This window comes from Staurois parvus, unplaced genomic scaffold, assembly GCF_062004578.1.
Source record: "Staurois parvus isolate SC_StPar_1 unplaced genomic scaffold, SC_StPar_1.0 ptg000183l, whole genome shotgun sequence".
Classification (NCBI taxonomy): domain Eukaryota; kingdom Metazoa; phylum Chordata; class Amphibia; order Anura; family Ranidae; genus Staurois; species Staurois parvus.
In genome coordinates, this window is record NW_028317979.1 from 1,102,988 (window position 1) to 1,121,955 (window position 18,968).

Sequence of the window (18,968 nt, forward strand, 5' to 3'; positions counted from 1 at the left end):
CTGCATGCCTAGGTACTTGATTTTATACACCTGTGGCCATGGAGGTCATTGGAGCATCTGAATCCAATGATTTAGAGGGCTGTCTCAATACTTTTGGCAATATAGTGTGTGTATGTATATGTGTGTGTGTGTTTGTGTATGTAAAGCACTGTGTAAATTGATGGCACTATATACTGTAAGTACCCATAATAAATAAAGAGGGTTAGGTTCTCCTTCTCCCATGGGGTCTTCCTTTGGGGAAGCCCCACCTAGTACTTGGGTGAACCTTGTCCCAGCAAGAACGATGAAGAATGGGGTCTGGTGGGTGGACCATGAGTACCCCAATCCCTGTCAGGAATCTTAAAACTTGGGGGATCAGAGCCCCGGTTCTTTCTCTTCAGAGGAGGACCAACTGTGCATCCTGTGCACTTCTTTGTGTTCTCACTTTTTTTGCACCTTGTGTTAGTTTTAGGTGTGAGAACTGCACCGTCAAGGTTAAAAAAAAAAGTCTGCTTTGTTTATGATTCTCTGTCTTTTGGCTAGGATTAAGGCTGCATTCACACATGGGCATTTTAAATTGCAAGCAAAAGTGTCATGATTCTGCCCATGATTTCAAGATGCTCTGCTAAAATGACAAATTGGGGAACTGCATGTTCAGGTGCCATTCATTTTAATGGCACCTGAAAATGCTGTGCAGTTCTGCTGCACGATTGTTGATAAATTGCGCTGTAATTGTGGCAAACCGCATCGCATGTTGCCCAAAAAAAGTTCCTAAACTTCTTTTGGGTGACATGCTTTGCACAATAGTTTGCCACTTGCTGCGAAAATTGCGGCAGAACCGCACTGCATTTTCAGGTGCCATTAAGATGAATGGCAGCTGAACACGCAGTTCCACAATTTGTCATTTTAGCAGAGTGTTTTGAAATCACGGACAAAATTTCTGAGATTCTGCCTGCGATTTAAAATGCCCATGTGTGAATGCCGCCTAAGTGTGGTATCTGTGCTTATCAGTTTTCAGGAACAGAATGACGGTGCCTCTTGTTGAGTGAGGGGGCACTGGTTAATATTTCCCAATGTAATAAGGTGCTTATGGTGGGAGGGATCCTTTTCCTCCTGGGATGATTCTGGCTTGACCCACCAGGCTTGTCCCCAGTTGCAGGCAGGACTCTCCCTGAGTGTTAATGCCTTTCTTGTAGGAATAGAGCTGCATTTTTCTGGCCAGGTGTAGAGAGGTGCAAGGAGCTCCTGGTGATGTGTCACCTGGTAGTGGTGTATTAGGGGATACTAGAAACATACTATGGGTTTGGGACGCTCCTGAGTCTCTACTTGCACTCGGTCATGTCACTTTTGCTTTTCTTGCACGGCTCTGCACACAGCCCTTTTGGGCAGCTCAGAGTCAGTTTTATTTTGACTGGAAGGCCCACCTTGTGCAAGCACATGGAACTTTTTATTTCCTTTTGCACTATTCACATGGGCACTAGCATTGCTTTTTTTTTCTCACAGAAAAGCAACCTGCAGGGTATTTTGGAGCCTACCCTGATGTAGGGGAGAGGTTATATGGACTTTGGGTCTTTTTCCTCTCCCCAACCTGGGGGAGAGGGTCTCTTTGGGAAAGCCCTCCACCAAGTACTTTGGCAGGTCCATACAATGAGGGGCCTAGATAGGCCATAAAGTACCTTGCTCCTGTCAGGAGCCTTGTGCCCCAGGGCATTCATGGATTGAAGCCCTTCCTCTTTAGAGGTCATACCATTGCTGTACCCTTGTACACTTTTCTGTGTGCTGTGATTTTACAGCTCACTTTTTTTGTTCACAGAGTTTTGACAAGCACTGCTGAACTCTCTGCAGTGTTAATTTTGACATCAAATTTCAATTTAGTTTTAGTTATAGTCTAATGACTAAAATGCCATTTTAGTTTTAGTTGTATTTTAGTCATCTAAATTGTTTTAGGTTTGATCATATTTTAGTTGACTAAAATCTCCAGTACATTTTAGTTGACTAAAATCTAATGGGTTTAGTTAAATTATAAAACATTATTTAAAATAGAAGTATGTTTTTTTCCTCCCCAAATTAAACTTATCTAGGTAAGTGCAGAATCAGCCTAATGTTGCATCTGTCCCCCACTGGCTTCAAGTGTGTGAACTCACCGTTGCTGTGAGTAGAGAGGTGACTGTCAGTCACTGCTTTCGGCTCTGACCCCTCCCCCCGCGCTCACTGGAGTGCTGGGCTGTGGAGGGGGAGGGAGTTGCTGGCTCAGGCTCTCACCAAGCTGAGCAGCATGCCGCTCCAGACTCTAGGGTGGATCCTGACTTTAAAGTCGGGATCTTTCCCCAGCTTGGACCAGCTGAGTGACGTCAGCCAACAGCGGGCTGGCTTGTAATCACCAGGAGAAGTACAGCCAAAACAGCATTTCTCTAGAATTTCCAAACTCATATACTCCTGGAGTAAAAATCTAATAACATGTTATTATTTATGGTAATACATTTTAAACATGCGCTACAGCCACAGACTTAGGACAAAAATGGGGAAGTAAATGAGAGCGAGGGAGTGCACATGGCAGAGAACTAGATGGTCTGGAAAGGCAGTTATTTTACACAGTACTAGGCACTGCTATCTAACTGGGAGGGGAAACACTCATCACATCACATCCAGACATACATGAACGAATCCAAAGGAGGAATTCCTCTTCAATGGTTTGCAGGACATTGTTCCACAACGTCCAGGCAGCAGGCAGGCAGAAAGAGCGAGCCTGCATCGCTCAGCCAATACAGCTCGTCGATAGAGTTAGGCGGCTGAGGCTTTGAGCAAAGCAGACGTTCAGGTGGGTAAATGTCCCTCACTCACATTTCTGTTCCGTTGACAAAAATTGGAATGGATTTTCATCATAGTTTTCATCAATTGATGAAAATTGGATATGATTTTCCGTTAGTTTTCATGCCTGAAAACATGCAGCTGACAAAAATATTTTCAGCAACGAAATTAACACTGACTCTGCAAAGAAAAAAAAGCTTTTTTTGCACATGCTTTATGAGCAGGCCTTTCAGCTAACCTAGAGCAATTTTTACCAGCCAAAAGGCCTGCCTTGTGTAATGCATTTTTTCTTTATTTTGATCTCTATTTACTATTTTTTTTCATCACGGAAACAGAGGGTGCAAGTTTTTGGGGCCTGCCCTGATGTTAGAGAGGGGATCTGTTGCAATTGGGTCTTTTTCCTTTCCCCATCGGGGTTCTCTCTTGAGTAAAGCCATCACCAAGTACTTGATGGACTGGCTTCAGCAGGTTCCTATCTTGTAGAGGCTGTCTGGTTTTGGCCTGGGTGGACTAGAGTACCTTGCTCCAGTCCGCAGCTTTGCTAAAAATTCTATCCAGTGTCCCCCTTTGAAATTAATTTGCATAGCAACATCTATTAAAGGCATATTCTACCTTTTGTAAAAGAAAAGAAAAAATATTAATAATAAAATTAGTGTATTAAAAAAGAAAATTTGTTGGTTTCCTAAAGTGGAACTTTAGGTAATAAATAAAAATGGGTAAACAGACAAAGCATGTCTCTTCTGCATTAAAATTACCTACCTGTCTGTCTGCCCCTGTACAGTGCGCAGCTCACTGTGGAAATTTGGCAATGTCAAAGCCATCCAAACCCCCGCTTATGCAGAGTGATGCCACCCCTGCCCAGGCAATGAAATCGGTTGGGCATCAGTACCCATCTTCGAGCGGCTGATGGCAAGCTCCAGGACATCACATCTCTGGAGCCAAGGACAGATTGAGGGCAGGTATGCCTACACTGGAGTGGTTGATGGATACTCCGTGAAGGGAAGCCTTGTTATTGCAGGGAACACAGCCCTATTAATTCCTCCGTGATTACCTGGCTAATTGAAATCTGGCAATTCAAGGCTATGGCTGTGATAAAATAAAATCTAGTGGATATCTTTGGTGTCCCCTAATATAATTACATCTAATTTTACCATCTTGAGAGACGTGAGCCTACTGATAGTGTAAAGGATTGGAATTTGGGACAGTTTTCTTATTTAGGTGACATACTGTAGGCTTTCTTGGCATATTGGAATTATTGTGAACATCTTAAAGCTGAGCTGTGTTCCTTTACAAATTTTATCAAATAGCCAGGAGCACCAATTTTTGATATATTGAAAATTGAAGATTGTCACTGGGTGATTTCCATCCATTAATGTTGTACTAGCCTGCCAGGCTGTTGCAAACCTCTGTCTTTGGTTTCCCTTAATTGGGATACCTTAGAATGTCATCTAGGTCATACTCCTATTGATCCAAATTACAGGTTATGAGGAAGCACATATACAAAACATGTTAACCTCTTTGGACTACTGGAATTGGAGAATGTTTGAAAAGAAGAGATGATCAATATAACTGAGTGATGACTCCATGACTGTTTTTAATGACTTTTGTTAGTCTGTATTTTAAAATTGGAATAAAAACAACGTTTTACTGATATAATTTGGGTGTTCCCTGGTACCAATAAAGTCCATCAGTTTATCTTTGGTTTCTATTTCTTATGTTGAGATGTGGGTACACAGGAAGAGCAGCTACTTTTTTTCTACATATTTTAAATGTACATAAAAATGGTACTTGGCATATAAATATAGATTACAGGTAAAAAAAAAAAAGTGGTAAAACCAGCAGATGCATTTTCATTTCTTAATAATTTGGTCTGAATACATCCATGAACAGCCCTGGGAGTAACACAATATATTCTGTAGATCTGCCCGGAGGTCAATTTTCTAATATAAACAGAGGTTGTCTTTCCTCTTCCTATTAGAAAGGTGCACATGCTCAGAGATAGGGATGCAAATGGTAAATCAAATGGTTTTACTTTACCTTGTGAGATTCCAGAACGATTTAGTGTTTCTTTAAAGTCAAATCTTTCTTCAGTCCCTCAGCTTAATATGTGGCGTATGTACATTATCTGCAGTCATTACTATGGATTGTCCATAGAACATGTTTGTGAATATTACTGCATATAAGGAGCAATGATCCCTTAGACAGAAAGAGACATACATGGTTGGGAAAATTATTTTTGGCAGGATTATAAAGGAAAGTGTAATTTCCCAGTAAGGTTGTCTAATTACATTAGATACAATTTAATAAAAGGTTCCCTTTAAAACACTAACCCTCTAATATGAAGAAACAGCTATGTCATTGTGTTGTATAAGTTATCCCAAAGATGAATACAGAGAGCCTTTTGTGATGTTCCATTAGACATTATCTTGAAAAACCACAACAACATCAATAATGAAGTGTGTAAGTGCATTGTAACAGTTAGAATCCATCAGCAAAGCATGCAATACCAGATCTACAGTTAGGATGCCTGCCATTGGGGGCACAGAGATATGGGATGTGTTTACAAAAAAATCTGTCTTATGATACCAGCCATCATATATAGGATTAGGGGCTTACATTAAAAGTAACACCACTGCCAAAAAAACAAAACAAGATAGTCTCACATAAAAGTTCCCCTCCATAGGTCTCTGAGGCCTCGCCAATCACTGCATTGTGGGATGCAGGCAATGTCATGCCTAAGCACCCACAACCAAAAGTGGATGGCACATTTGGGGGCTCCAGGGTGCTCTATAAGGACTGGTGCAGCCCTAAAAGTTATGTCCTGAAAAATTATGGTGCGTGATTGAAAAGAAAAAATCTTTATGAACAGTCTTAAATTTCAATCTTCCATCATAATTGGTTGAAGTATATAATATAGAGATATACCCCTAAACTTCAGAAATTCTTACATGGAAAGCAGCATCACTCAGCAACCTTTTTTCGAAGCACCCACCAATGTATTCTTGCAGTCTAAATTTTAAAGTAAAAGAGCTTTGAATGACTGAAAAGCAACATTTCCAGTGGATATGGTGTTAAAGAAGTTCATTTATTTGCAGCAAGGGTCCTCAAACTTTTTAAACAGGGGGCCAGTTCACTGTTCCTCAGACCATTGGAGGGCCGGACTATAGTTTAAAAAAAAAAAAAAAAAACTATGAACAAATGCGGACACAGTACAGGAGATGACCAGAGACTGGGGACACAGTACAGAAGATGACCAGAGACTGCGGACATACAACGGCAGCGGGAATACTGGGCCGACCGCTCCATAAGACGCACAGACATTTCCCTGCAAGTGTGTCTTATGGAGCGAAATAGTGCCCCATCATTGGTGTCAGTGGGAGGAATAGTGCCCCATCATTGGTGTCAGTGGGAGGAATAGTGCCCCATCATTGGTGTCAGTGGGAGGAATAGTGCCCCATCATTGGTGTCAGTAAGAAGAATCGTGCCCCATCATTGGTGTCAGTGGGAGGAATAGTGCCCCATCATTGGTGTCAGTGGGAAGAAACGTGCCCCATCATTGGTGTCAGTGGGAAGAAACGTGCCCAATCATTGGTGTCAGTGGGAGGAATAGTGCCCCATCATTGGTGGCAGTGGGAGGAATAGTGCCCCATCATTGGTGGCAGTGGGAAGAATCGTGCCCCATCATTGGTGTCAGTGGGAGGAATTGTGCCCCATCATTGGTGTCAGTGGGAGGAATAGTGCCCCACCATCAGTGTCAGTGAGGGGAGGAATAGTGTCCCATTGTTGGTGTCAGTGGGGGGAGGAATAGTGCCCCATCATTGGTGTCAGTGGGGGGAGGAATAGTGCCGCATCGTTGGTGTCAGTGGGAGGAATAATGCCCTATCATTAGTATCAGTGACACTATTCCTCCCACTGACACCAATGACACTTAACTTGCTGACCCCTGTTCCAGCACGGTGCTGCTGCAGCCAGCATACCTGGTTGCAGCAGCACCATCTGCACGGCACACTTACCTGTCAGCTGTCCTTCTTCACTCCGGCCTATCCCTCACTCAATGTTCGCGGGGTTGCTCGGCTCCGCCTCCTCGCAGGTGATTGACCGCCTGTGTGCCTTTCCTGAGCTACAGTTCTGGCGCCCAATCACCGTTGAGGAGGCGGAGCTGAGCGGCAGCGCGAACATCGAGTGAGGGAGTGGCCGGAGTGAATGAAGGAGCAGCGCTTCCTGGACTGGATCGTCATGGGACTGGGACACGGAGCCAGGTAAGATACAGCAGCCCCCTGCCCGCCCCTGTACTTAGTGTCCCTTCCTCGTGGCAAATACGCCCCTGCCGGTGGGCTGGATAAATGTCCCCGGCAGGCCGCACGTGGCCCATGGGCGGTAGTTTGAGGACCCCTGATTTGCAGGGTAGAAGTACAGATTCACTGAATGGTACCCCAACATACCTGGGGTAAAATGCAGCAAGTACAATTTTAAATATTTTATTATAAATAGGCTGCTTAATGCAACGTGTGTTAAAATGTACTGCGGCTGAGCACATTGGTGTGTCTTGGTTGTAAAAGATTTCACCTTGCTCCAAGAATTCATCTATGTGTGCGTCTGCTTTAGTTTTCCAAGCACTTGCATGAGATGGGCTACTTAAAGGATAAGTTCACCTTTAAACAATAAAATAAATGTGCATCTTTTTTGCAGGTTAAAAATGTGCATTTATTATTTGCATGACTTAATATCTAATTCAGCCTCTTTTTTACCTTTTAACCCCAGAGGGACTCTTAGGCCTCCTCAGATGAAGGGCCATATTTGCTTGCAGGGGTGTTCTGTGCATCCACTTGTAGGCAGTCCAATTCATGTCTATTGAGATGCTGCGCCTGCACGAGCACAGCTGCTGCTCCTAATCTGACATTCGTGTGGGTGTACTATATGTGTGTGTCCCCAAACTCACACTGTCTGTGGCACTTTTTGTTGGCTTATAGCTAAACGGAGTGGGAAATTTGAGTGGAGAGTGAAAAACAGCTTTAAATGTGACTGCTGGTGATTGCTGGTGCTTGTAGTTGTTTTATTTTCTTCTTTGGGTCTTGCTAAAAGCTTTTATTTTTTAAATCACTTTTTCTGTCACTTTTTAAATGGCATTTTTTTCCCCTTTCCTTGCCTTCCTTCAGGCTGCTAATTAAGGGGAAGGGTTAATTGGTCACAGGTGCTCCAGGTATTTTATTACTTGCTGTAGTGCTCACTTTGAGCTTGCCTATCCTTGAGCTTGCCTGTATTTTGCTTGCTGGACCTTTGACTAAGTGGATATTTGATAAGTTAAGTTAAAAAATTGGAGTGGAAAACAGGAGATTATAATAGGAGTCTACTAACCTGTAAGTGACAACTGATATTTCCTATTAGAAATATTAACATTGTAACTGGTATAATGTGTGCTAGCAGGGCTGAAGGTTTTGCGCAGTGCAGTGTGCTGCATGTATGCAACAATGGAGCAACAGCTCCAGGATGGATACCGCTGCAAAAGATGTGAGCGGATCGCCCTTCTGGAAGCTCACGTTAGAGATCTGGAGGAGCAAGTTGCAATACTGGGCAGAACCAACAACCCTGAAAGCTAACAGAATTGATGTGGAGGGTGGAGGGGCTAATCAGGTAGGAAGATGGGTTACTGTAATGAAAGGGAGTGGTAGGGGCTCACACAAAAGGCCAGCCCTGGGTTTGTGTACCCCAACAGATTTGCCAAGTTGGGTGAAGATGTGGGGGTGGCAAGCTAAGGTGTGGCAGCCCTGGAGGTCACTGCTATCCCTAACAGCCGGGAGGGCAGACCATCTGGGAGGGTAGTGCAGGAAGGCCTAGACAGTTGGTGGTAATAGGGGATTCTATAATTGGAAGGACTGATATAATAATTTGTCACCAGGATTGCCTCAACCAAATGGTTTGCGGTCTCCCTGGTGCCAGGGTTTGGCAAGTGGTGGACCGAGTTGATAAATTACTGGGAGGGGCTGGGCATGACCCAGCTGTCTTGGTTGTCTTACAACCAATGACAGAATACATGGAAGGTGGAGGCTCCTTAAGAATCAATTTAAAGAACTAGGCTGCAAATTGAAGGGAAGGACCTCCAAGGTGATATTCTCTGAAATATTGCCTGTGCCATGCGCAACTCAGGAAAGACAGGGAGAGATTAGAGAACTAAATGCACGGCTAAAGACCTGGTGTAAGAAGGAAGGATTAGGGTTTCTAGAGCACTGGGCTGACTTTTCATCATTGGGGTGCAACCTATATGCTAGAGATGGTTTGCACATAAATGGAAGGGGGTCTGCTGTGCTGGGGGAGAGGTTTATGGGAAGACTGGAGGAGTATTTAAACTAGCATTGAGGGGGGAGGGAGAATTAGATTATAATGGGGTAGACAGATCAGACAGGGGTGGGTAAGTTCTTGTGGGTGGAATGGGGAAAGATGGGGGAGGGCTATGGCAGATAAGAAGGCTCCCAGGTTACAAACAACCATTGAAATTGGTACCATTTGTATGAAAACAAAAAAAATGCAAAATACATGTGAACCAGGTGTCAATGAATTAAAGTGTTTGTTCACCACGCCAGAGGTCTGCCAAGCAAAATAGGCGAGTTGGAAGATTTGGTGAATGAACAGAACTATGATTTAATTGGTATTGCTGAATCTTGGCTTCATTCTTCACATGAATGGGCGATTAATATTCCTGGCTATGTTTTCTTTCAGAAAGATAGGGTAAAAAGGAAAGGTGGTGGTCTCTGTCTCTATGTGAGAAGTGATCTCAGAGCGAGTGTGAAAGAGGACCTAGTTGATGGAAAGTGTGATGAGGCTAAAGCATTATGGGTGGAACTGCACATGGGGGTGCGTACTACAAAGTTAATCATTGGTGTTTGTTATAGGCATCCCAGTCTTAATGAGGAGGTGGAGACTCAGCTCCTTTCACAGATCGAAAGGGCTGCAAGGGCTGGCACGGTGATAATAATGGGGATTTTAACTACCCGGAAATTGACAGGAGTAATGATACTGCAGGAACAGTTAAAAGGACAAAAATGTATAAACCTACTACAGGACAATTTTATGGTACAGTTCATAGAGGCCTCAACCAGGAATGATGCTCTGCTGGACCTTGTAATCTCAAACCATGCACAGCTTATTACGAATGTCCATAACATGCTTTCATTTATTGTTAGCTGTAAACAACAAGCACATATGGGAAAAATAAAAACGCTCAATTTTAAGAGAGCTACTTTTCAAAGGCTGAGTACTGCTCTCCAAGACTTAGACTGGGAAGGAATATTGGCATCAATGAACACAACACAGAAATGGGAGTTCTTCAAAAAGACTGTATGTGAACACACTGCAAAATATATTCCCATGGGCAACAAGTTTAAAAGGCTAAAAATCAAACCTATGTGGCTTATGGCCAAAGTTAAAAAAGCTATAGATCATAAGAAAAGCGCTTTATTAAATATAAAAATGAAGGAACGCTATCATCGTTTAAACATTACAAAGAATATAGCAGAATATGCAAAAAGGAAGTAAAGGCCGCAAAAATTGAAAACGAACAACAGATTGCAAAACATAGCAGGACAAACCCCCCAAAAATTCTTCAAATATATTAATAGTACAAAGGTCCGGTCCGAGAATGTAGGCCCTTTACAAAATAATCTAGAGTGGGTGACTGGGGACAAAGAGAAGGCAAATTTATTAAATACCTTCTCCAGCTCTGTGTATACAAAGGAGCATGGGATAGCTGTTGCCCATAATGGACATGATATTGACACAGCTCCAGATGATCTACATTGGCTCACAATTGATATGATCCAGAAATATTTAGACAGAATAAAGGTGAATAAAGCACCTGGAACGGATGGCATACACCCACGGGTCCTTAAAGAATTGAGCTCTGTCATTTCAAAGCCATTGTTTATAATTTTTAGGGACTCTTTAATGACTGGCATTGTACCACTGGATTGGCGTAAGGCCGATGTGGTGCCTATATTTAAAAAGGGGTCAAAATATTTATCTAGTAATTATAGACCTGTTAGTTTAACATCTATAGTTGGGAAGATACTGGAGAGTTTAATAAAAGACCACATAGATAAAATATTTTTTTTACAGCAAGAACTTAAGCAACAGACAGCATGGATTCATGAAAGACAGAAGTTGTCAAATCGGATTTCTTTTTATGAGGAGGTGAGCAAAACCTTGTACAGAGAGGTGGCGGCGGACGTGGTATACCTGGATTTTGCAAACGCATTTGACAGTTTTTTTTTTGCCTTCCTCTTGATCAACTGTGGGTACAGGATTAGAAATTTTTTTTTTTTATATGGTTGAACTGAATGGACTTTTGTCTTTTTTTCAGCTAGTCTAACTATGTAAGGGACACGCACCCACACAGATGTCAAATGGGAGCAGCCCAGACGTCCCAATAGTTATGAATGGGCCTGCCTGCATGTGGATGCACAGAACACCTGTGCATCCCATGAGGGATAATATGGCCGTTTACATGGATGTATGCTTACGTGTGCACCTGTAAATGAGGCCTTAAATAAATGTTTAGGTCTCAAGAAACCCCCACTTATCCCAGCCAAAAATAATATCTCCACCTTATAGTACATTAGCATGACAGATATAACAATCTTGGATCAATGTAGGCACTAATTAGATGGGAGGCCAGTCTGCTACTGATCACTACTGAAAAACCCTCTGGAGGAACCATGAGGTTCCACAGAACCCTCTTGGCGAATGAGTGATCTAATTAGCAACTTTAATAGGGGAACGCCACTTCCAACAGATATTTGCACCTATGATCCATTTGTATATTTTCAAGAATTTAGAATCATAGTGTGTGGGACACAAACAGACTTTGATACCATCGGTACACAGACACTGAATTAAATATGAGTAGTCAGAGTTTGTAATTTACAGCTGATTGCTTGTTGTCTTTCACAGAGACAGTTGGCATATTTTTGCAGCATTGTAACAGCAAACAATTATGGACTTGCATTTTAGATGGAAACCAAAAGATCTTCCAGCAATTGCATCTTTTTAGTGGTAATGATTACCATCCGATATCCATGGGTACCTAAAACACTTTTTGGGAGGCCTCACAATTTTACAGGCCATACAAAATACTTACAATAGAGAATACAGAAATGAAATCTACTACATTTCCCAAATAAAAAAAATAAAGACTGGTAAGTATTTTATTCACAATGCAGACAATATTGCTTAAAATAGTAAAAACCATTAGTGTAACGAACACTGCTCATAACAAGCAATGTTCGGCACTTTACAGTAGGCAAAACAATGAAATATAAACTGTAATTGGTTGAGATGAGTTGGTGCATTTTATTTTACCTATATTGTTCTTTGACGTAATAAAGGGGAGGTCCACTTCTGAATCCCAAAAAAAAGTGGTGGTCTTTCCATGCTATCTCTTTGCAGGTGTTCTTGCATGGCGCAGATCGGGGACTGGATAATCTATTCCTCCAATCTGTGTCCACCATGGAACTACAATATAGATGTCTATAACGAATCTCCAACAACCAGCCATTGTGACACAATACAAAACAAGTCGAAACTTGAATCCACAACATAATGGAATAGAGGCAAAGAAGCAACTGGTTTACAAACTACTCTCTTTCACCTCTATCCACCAGCTTGGGAACAGAGGAGGTGCCCTTTAAATAAAGGTTACTCTGCAGAGTATACAGTGGTGTCATGTGCACAGCACATTTTTGTATGTATTAAACTATTCTTCCCAAATACATGGATTTTGGATACTTGTCCTTCAGGAGAGGCCACTGGACAATAAAATAGTCTGCAAAATAATACAAAATTTTCCCAGATAAGGAGAGGGATTCCACTCGACAGAGACTTTCCACATAGATAATAACGACCTTCTTTACTCCCAAGATCCCCAGCAGAAGAGCAGAGACGCACACAGGAATACATGTGCCTGGACCATTGCATAAGATCTACAAAAATGAAAGATAAATATGTCAAAATGTAGACTTTCAATAGCCACATCTGAAATACTATAGAAAACGTATGATGGACTGGGTATAAAACCTATCCAAAAAAAAGAGACTTTAACGGCTCAGCACCAGAGACACCACACACACATATATATATAAATAAATGTTGTCATTTGGAAGTAACTAATGTGAGTACTCTTATGTATCTGCAAATATATGTTGCGCTCCTAAATACTTCTCAATAAATAATAATTAAATTATTAACATTAAATTAATTCAAATTATGATACAAATAACTAATAAAAGTGTATACATACCAAAGAATATTTAAATAGATAATTTCAGCTAATCAATCTCCTCCCAATAAATATCAAAATAATTCCACATGAAATACTCCTCTAAAAAAATATTTTGCCAAGTGCTCATAAATCATCTATTAGTGACATGATGTGTTTACTAATACCCTCAATTTCATTTATATTCATAATACCCTCATTTAATATAATAAAAATAGTGAACCAACTAGTAACCCTCAACTAAAACGCATTTAAATGATCCCCCATATATAAACATAACCAAATGCTCATAAATAATTAATAGTGATTAGTATGAATCCAAATATCATCAAAATAATAGTCCCATTGAATAAACAATTGTTTATATATAGTGACTTGGTGCTTGTTGTTCTTCAATTTGTGACTTTTGTGAATCCTTCAAATAGTGAAGATGTGCGCTCACCTCCTTTGATGCCTGCAATTAGGCTATACACGCTTTCGGTTCACTTTCCCTGGAACCTGCTGGACATATACTTTTGCTGGTACTACATACTCTTATGTATGTAGTACAGTAATTATTTTAGATTTGATATACATCATTTATGCAGGTGGACTTTTCTATCAAAAAGATAGATAGATATGATAGATTAGATAGATAGATAATACACACACTATATACTCTATCGCCACAGATACAACTTTTGTTTTTTCCTGTCTGTTATTCATTTTGATACATTTTGGGTTCTATTATGCCAGGAAGTAATATAATATTAATTCATAGTTGGTGAATTTGCCACTCATTATATATAATGCATTTCTTCAGGTTCCCCTTATCATATCATTTGCTTGGTGTCGTCCTTGGTGGGTTTGGTGTGGTCCTAGTGCCCCTGTGTCTGCCCCGAAGACTGATTTTTGGGCCTCCCATAGTTTGCCTGCTCCTGTGTGAGCATATACTCTTTGTACAGATTGACTACATTGTTGATTATATGATGTATGTTTATAATTGCTAATGCTGTGTTATTTTTTATAGGTAGTGACGCCCTCTCAATATATTGGATGCTGAAGAAGCCATAAATTAGCCAAACGTGTTTCCCTTTGCGACTGGAAGAGTACAACTACTATACCAACACAAATATATTTGGATACTTAATCTGACAACATGTGATTAGTGCTTATATTTCCACTTGATTGAGAGTTTTAACACACCCTGGGGAATTTTTGCCCTTGGGTTATTTGGAGAGCATTTACTCTGCTTTTACAACATTCTTATTGTACATGTGCTTTTATCCATTTTTAATAAAGTTATTGATTTTGTTAATATATATGTGGTGTGTCTGGTGCTGAGCAGATAAAAGTCTGGTTTCTTGTTTTGGTGGGTTTTATACCCAGCTCATACACTTACTATAGTCACAAACATGAAATACACAGATGACAAGTCATTTATCCATCAGTCATACCAGTGATTGAATTAAATTAATGGTGCTTAACACATCACTCTTGATTGGTGTGTCTCCTAGGTGTACAGAAATGCATTTTAAGTGAAGAGAAGCCATGTATTACTGTGCAATAGCTAAGTGCCACTTATGAGTTTAGATAGTATTAATATAATCTGGGTGTTTTCAGCACAAGATGTATGTAACACAAACAACATAAATAGTGAACACCCTATTACTGGGTTAACAAATATGTATTTTTTGACAATTTGCTTTGTAATCAAGATCCCCACCCAAAACTTTCAAAGACAGAGAATAATGGAGAAAGGAAGAGTGTAAACTTTTGCTACCTTTTAAATGCATGTTAAGAGCCAATTCCTCCAGCAATCTCCTCTGCCCACTGCAACTCCCTGTGGCAGACCATTCCCCACTGAGGTCCCCCGCCACTGAGGTCAAAGGAGGTCCATGCAGGCTGCAGTAATCTAGCAGCAACAGAAGGAGATTTGCAGGCAAACTTATAAGAATATAAAGCATACCCACAGCTAATTTACATCCTCGCCCAAAACTAATTTACTAGTAGTGTGGAGAGGTTTGACCACACTGAAAAACAAGTCCTGGAGGTGAATGAAGACAAGGATTTTCTTTCCTGCAACCACAGTCAGTGTTGATGGGTGAATCCCTCTCACGGGGCCATTTGTGTTCTCCTTGTGGGGAGGGGGGCGGGGGGAGCCGTCCCCTACAGGAGAACACAGTGATTGCTACTAGAAGCTATTATAGCCGCTAGCAATAATCACATGTAAAGTCCAACAGGCTGCTTGTACCCAAGTTAATTGATCAATCAACGTAGGTACTTTCAGCCTGGTCATACATGGTTTGAATTTCGGCAGCAGAGATTCAAAGAGTTTATGGCCAGCTTAAGGCTGATGTGAATGGGTAGCCATCCTGTAGCTGTATAGGGCTACCATCACACCAATCACTCAAAATACTTGTCAGCAGATATTGTCATTTTTCCACACTAATGAAAATCCAATGGAAAGAGGTTAACCCTATAGTAAATAATTCACAGAGAGAGTGTGTGAACTCAGGAATAGACTTACTAACTTACTGCCTAGGAAGGCATTTGTACATACTAAAAAAATACACTGACTGGTTACTGGCCTGAAAAAGATACTTCACACTGCAAATTTCAAAATACATTGCAGCCTCTCTCTCACTGTCCTTTATAGAAGAGTCAGATTTATGTGACAATCAGGAATGTTGACATACCCGTAAATTCCATACTTTGAGTACAGAACTGGACTGGACCATGGGCTATATGCTGCTACCTTCAGGTGATAGGACACTAGCAAAACTTTGCTGGGAACTGCCACTGTCCCCAGTGTATCCATATAACCCCATCCACTCTGTGAGGCTATAGATTTTAAGCAAGCATTAAGAACATCACAAAAGGAAAGAGGGTAGATACCTGTGTCCTATACTGTACTCCAATATATGGAATTTACCAGTAAAAATTCCTATAATCTTAGTCATACAGTAAAGATCACAAGAATTGATTCTTAGACCATGGGATGTTACCAAGCAATAACTGAGGGGTGGGCAACAAAACAATGGAAACAGGCCTACTAGAAGAAACATTAGGGACCGACAAACACAAACAAACAGTTGACAGCAGAATCACCTTGTAGGCAAAGCAGGGATCAGCAGGGGCATGAACTGCTGCCAGTGAAAATAAATGTTGGAAACATGAACAGAAAAACCAGTGGTGGCCCTGCCACATTTGAGAATGACTGATAATAGATGCTGTAAGAAACCAGAGACCCCTGACACATTAAACACATAACTGTGATCCTTGATCAGCATTTTGGCCCACTTTTAACCCATGACAAGCTCTAGTATTGGCCTTTGTATGGATGATTTGTCTCACTTTCACAAACCATCTGTTAGCTTCTACATATGTTTGAATTGTATTTATTAACATGATTCCAAAGGTTAGGCTTAACCCCCCCCCCCCAAAAAAAAAAAACATGTCATATTTACCTGCTCCGTGCAATGGTTTTGCACAGAGCAGCCCTGATCCTCCTCTTCTGGGGTCCCCAGCCAGAGCTCCTGGCTCCTCCTCCCTGTTGAGTGTCCCAATAGCAATAGTAAGCTTCTTGCTATGGGGGAACGTGAACAGGTTAGCTCCCAAGCTGCGCTCCTGTGAATGGACATTGTTCATTCACACACACAGAGCATGGCTTGGCCCTGCCCTCTCCTCATTGGTTCGCTGGCTGTGATTGTCAGCAGCCTATGGCACCTGCTGTTGTGTGAGCCAATGAGAAGAGAAGAGAGAGTCCTGGCACAGCCAAGGCTCCAGTGCACATTGCTGAGTAGAGATGGGGCTCAGATAAGTATAAAGGGGTGGCTGCGGGGGGGAGTTGCAAGCAGAAGATTTTTTTTACCTTAATGCATAGACTGCATTAAGGTAAAAACCTTCTGCCTTTAGAACAACTTTAAACTCACAGTAATCTGTTCACAAGAGATCAATTGCAGCCTCTGGAAAAACACAATAGAAACCACTCAATGTTATTGTTTTTATCTCCTTTACAGATCACTCTTCATACAAATACATCCAGACAGGCACTACAATGACATGAGGGGTCAGTTTACATAATAATTTCATCTTTGCAATACTGCTTTTAGTTTATACTTCAACTAATTCTCAGAGATTATTTGCATAAAGCAAGGCCTATATGTACACAGAATCAAAGTGACAACACTGTTGATGATTATCAATGACTCTAATCCTCTGTATTACTAGCGATAAACCTTACTAGCAATGAAATGTGTATGCACTGTCTCTGTGATATCTCCAATTAGTAAAAGAATGACTGACCCCATTTTCTCTCTGTTTGATTGACTTGAGAACATGTGTCTTATGACAGGATAATTATATGTTACAAGCTTTCCAGAAGAGTTATTATCTTGTAAAATCAGGTTGGTTTTGCTCCATTTAATTTCCTACATGCTGACATGAATGGTGTGCCCTTTTCTACTTTATATAGGCAGAAAAAGTTGTCAAATTAATTGTCATAGATGAGTGTTGCAAAAGGTGGTCAACTAGGGCATGGCACTGTAGATTTATACAAAGTGCCTGTGAAATAAGTGTTTGATTTTTGCAGAGATAATAGAGGGAGTGACTCTACAGAGTAATTGATGTCAGTCTTAAAGCAAACATTTAAAACCAGAAGCAAACTTTTTTTTATATATATTGCAGCTTACAAATTCTTAGATGTAATAACTTTTATTTTTTAGACTTTCTCTTTTTTTGTATTTTTATCTGGTGATCCAGCCAGTAAGTCTGTTTTGCAAAAGAACAAGCTCTCCTGCAAATGCATTGATTTAGAGCAGGGGTGTCAAACTGGCAGCCCTCCAGCTCTTGCAAAACTTTAAGTCATGCCTCTGCCTTTGGGAGTCATGCTTGTAACTGAAAGTCTTGCAATGCCTCATGGGACTTGTAGTTTGGCAACAGCTGGAGGGCCTCAAGTTTGACACCCGTGGTTTAGAGGAATTAACCACTGGCAGAGTTCCTTACAATGATCAGCTTATACACTATTGTCACAATATAGGTGCTCTGCCAGCCCCAATTATTAATTCCCTCATTAATCCCTGGTCCCCAAGAGAAGCACATCCTCAATTAATGTCCCACTCTCTTGTGCCAAATGCTCCCAGCTCTAATCAATGCATCCCCTCCACCCTCATCCTGCCAAATGTTCCCAAATTCAATCAAATGAGTTTCCCCCACCGTCATTCTGCTTTGCAGCCCAAATTCAGTTAAATGTGTTCCCCCCACTGTCATCTTGCTTTGTAGCCCAAATTCAATTAATGCATCTCCTTCCTGGCATCCTGCTTTATGTCCCAAAATGCAGTGTCGCCCTGCCACCAGAGATAGCGAGATTCACACCTCTCTGCGGTACTGTCCCTGCATTGCTCCTCTACCTCCCTGTGGGATTACATCTGCTGCAGAGACTTTAAATTGGCCCCTGGGGCTGGACTACAAGTGTGCCCTCTCCTTACTATTCCCCTAGTGGTGAGGGCACCCTCCTTGCAATTCCCCCTATTGAGTGGCTGTCATTTTGCCTCAATAAAGCTTTGTCTGTTTGCTATCCGCCTTGTGTGTTCTGTCCTGCCTACCCTGTAAAAGTATTGGGACACCCCTTCAAATCATTGGATTTAGGTATTCCAATCACCTCCATGGCCACAGGTGTATAAAATCAAGCACCTAGGCATGCACACTGCTTCTACAAACATTTGTGAAAGAATGAGCCACTCTCAGGAGCTCAGTGAATTCAAGCGTGGTACTGTGATAGGTTGCCACCTGTGCAATAAGTCCATCTGTGAAATTTCCTTGCTACTAAATATTCCACAATCGACTGTTAGTGGTATTATAACAAAGTGGAAGCAACTGGGAACAGCAGCAACTCAGCCAAGAAGTGGTAGGCCACATAAAATGACAGAGCATT

The 18,968-nt window shown here is 41.4% G+C and overlaps 1 protein-coding gene across 1 annotated transcript in view; it reads right to left on the minus strand.

Moving 5' to 3' along the window:
* Positions 1 to 11,970: 11,970 nt before the first annotated feature.
* ALG14 (ALG14 UDP-N-acetylglucosaminyltransferase subunit) overlaps positions 11,971 to 18,968 on the minus strand; it is a 94,676-nt gene continuing 87,678 nt past the window's right edge. Inside the window, exon 4 of the mRNA XM_089677274.1 lies at positions 11,971 to 12,758. Within this exon, the coding sequence (XP_089533400.1) occupies positions 12,528 to 12,758 (231 nt within the window). The 3' untranslated portion in view covers positions 11,971 to 12,527. The remainder of the gene's footprint in view (positions 12,759 to 18,968) is intronic.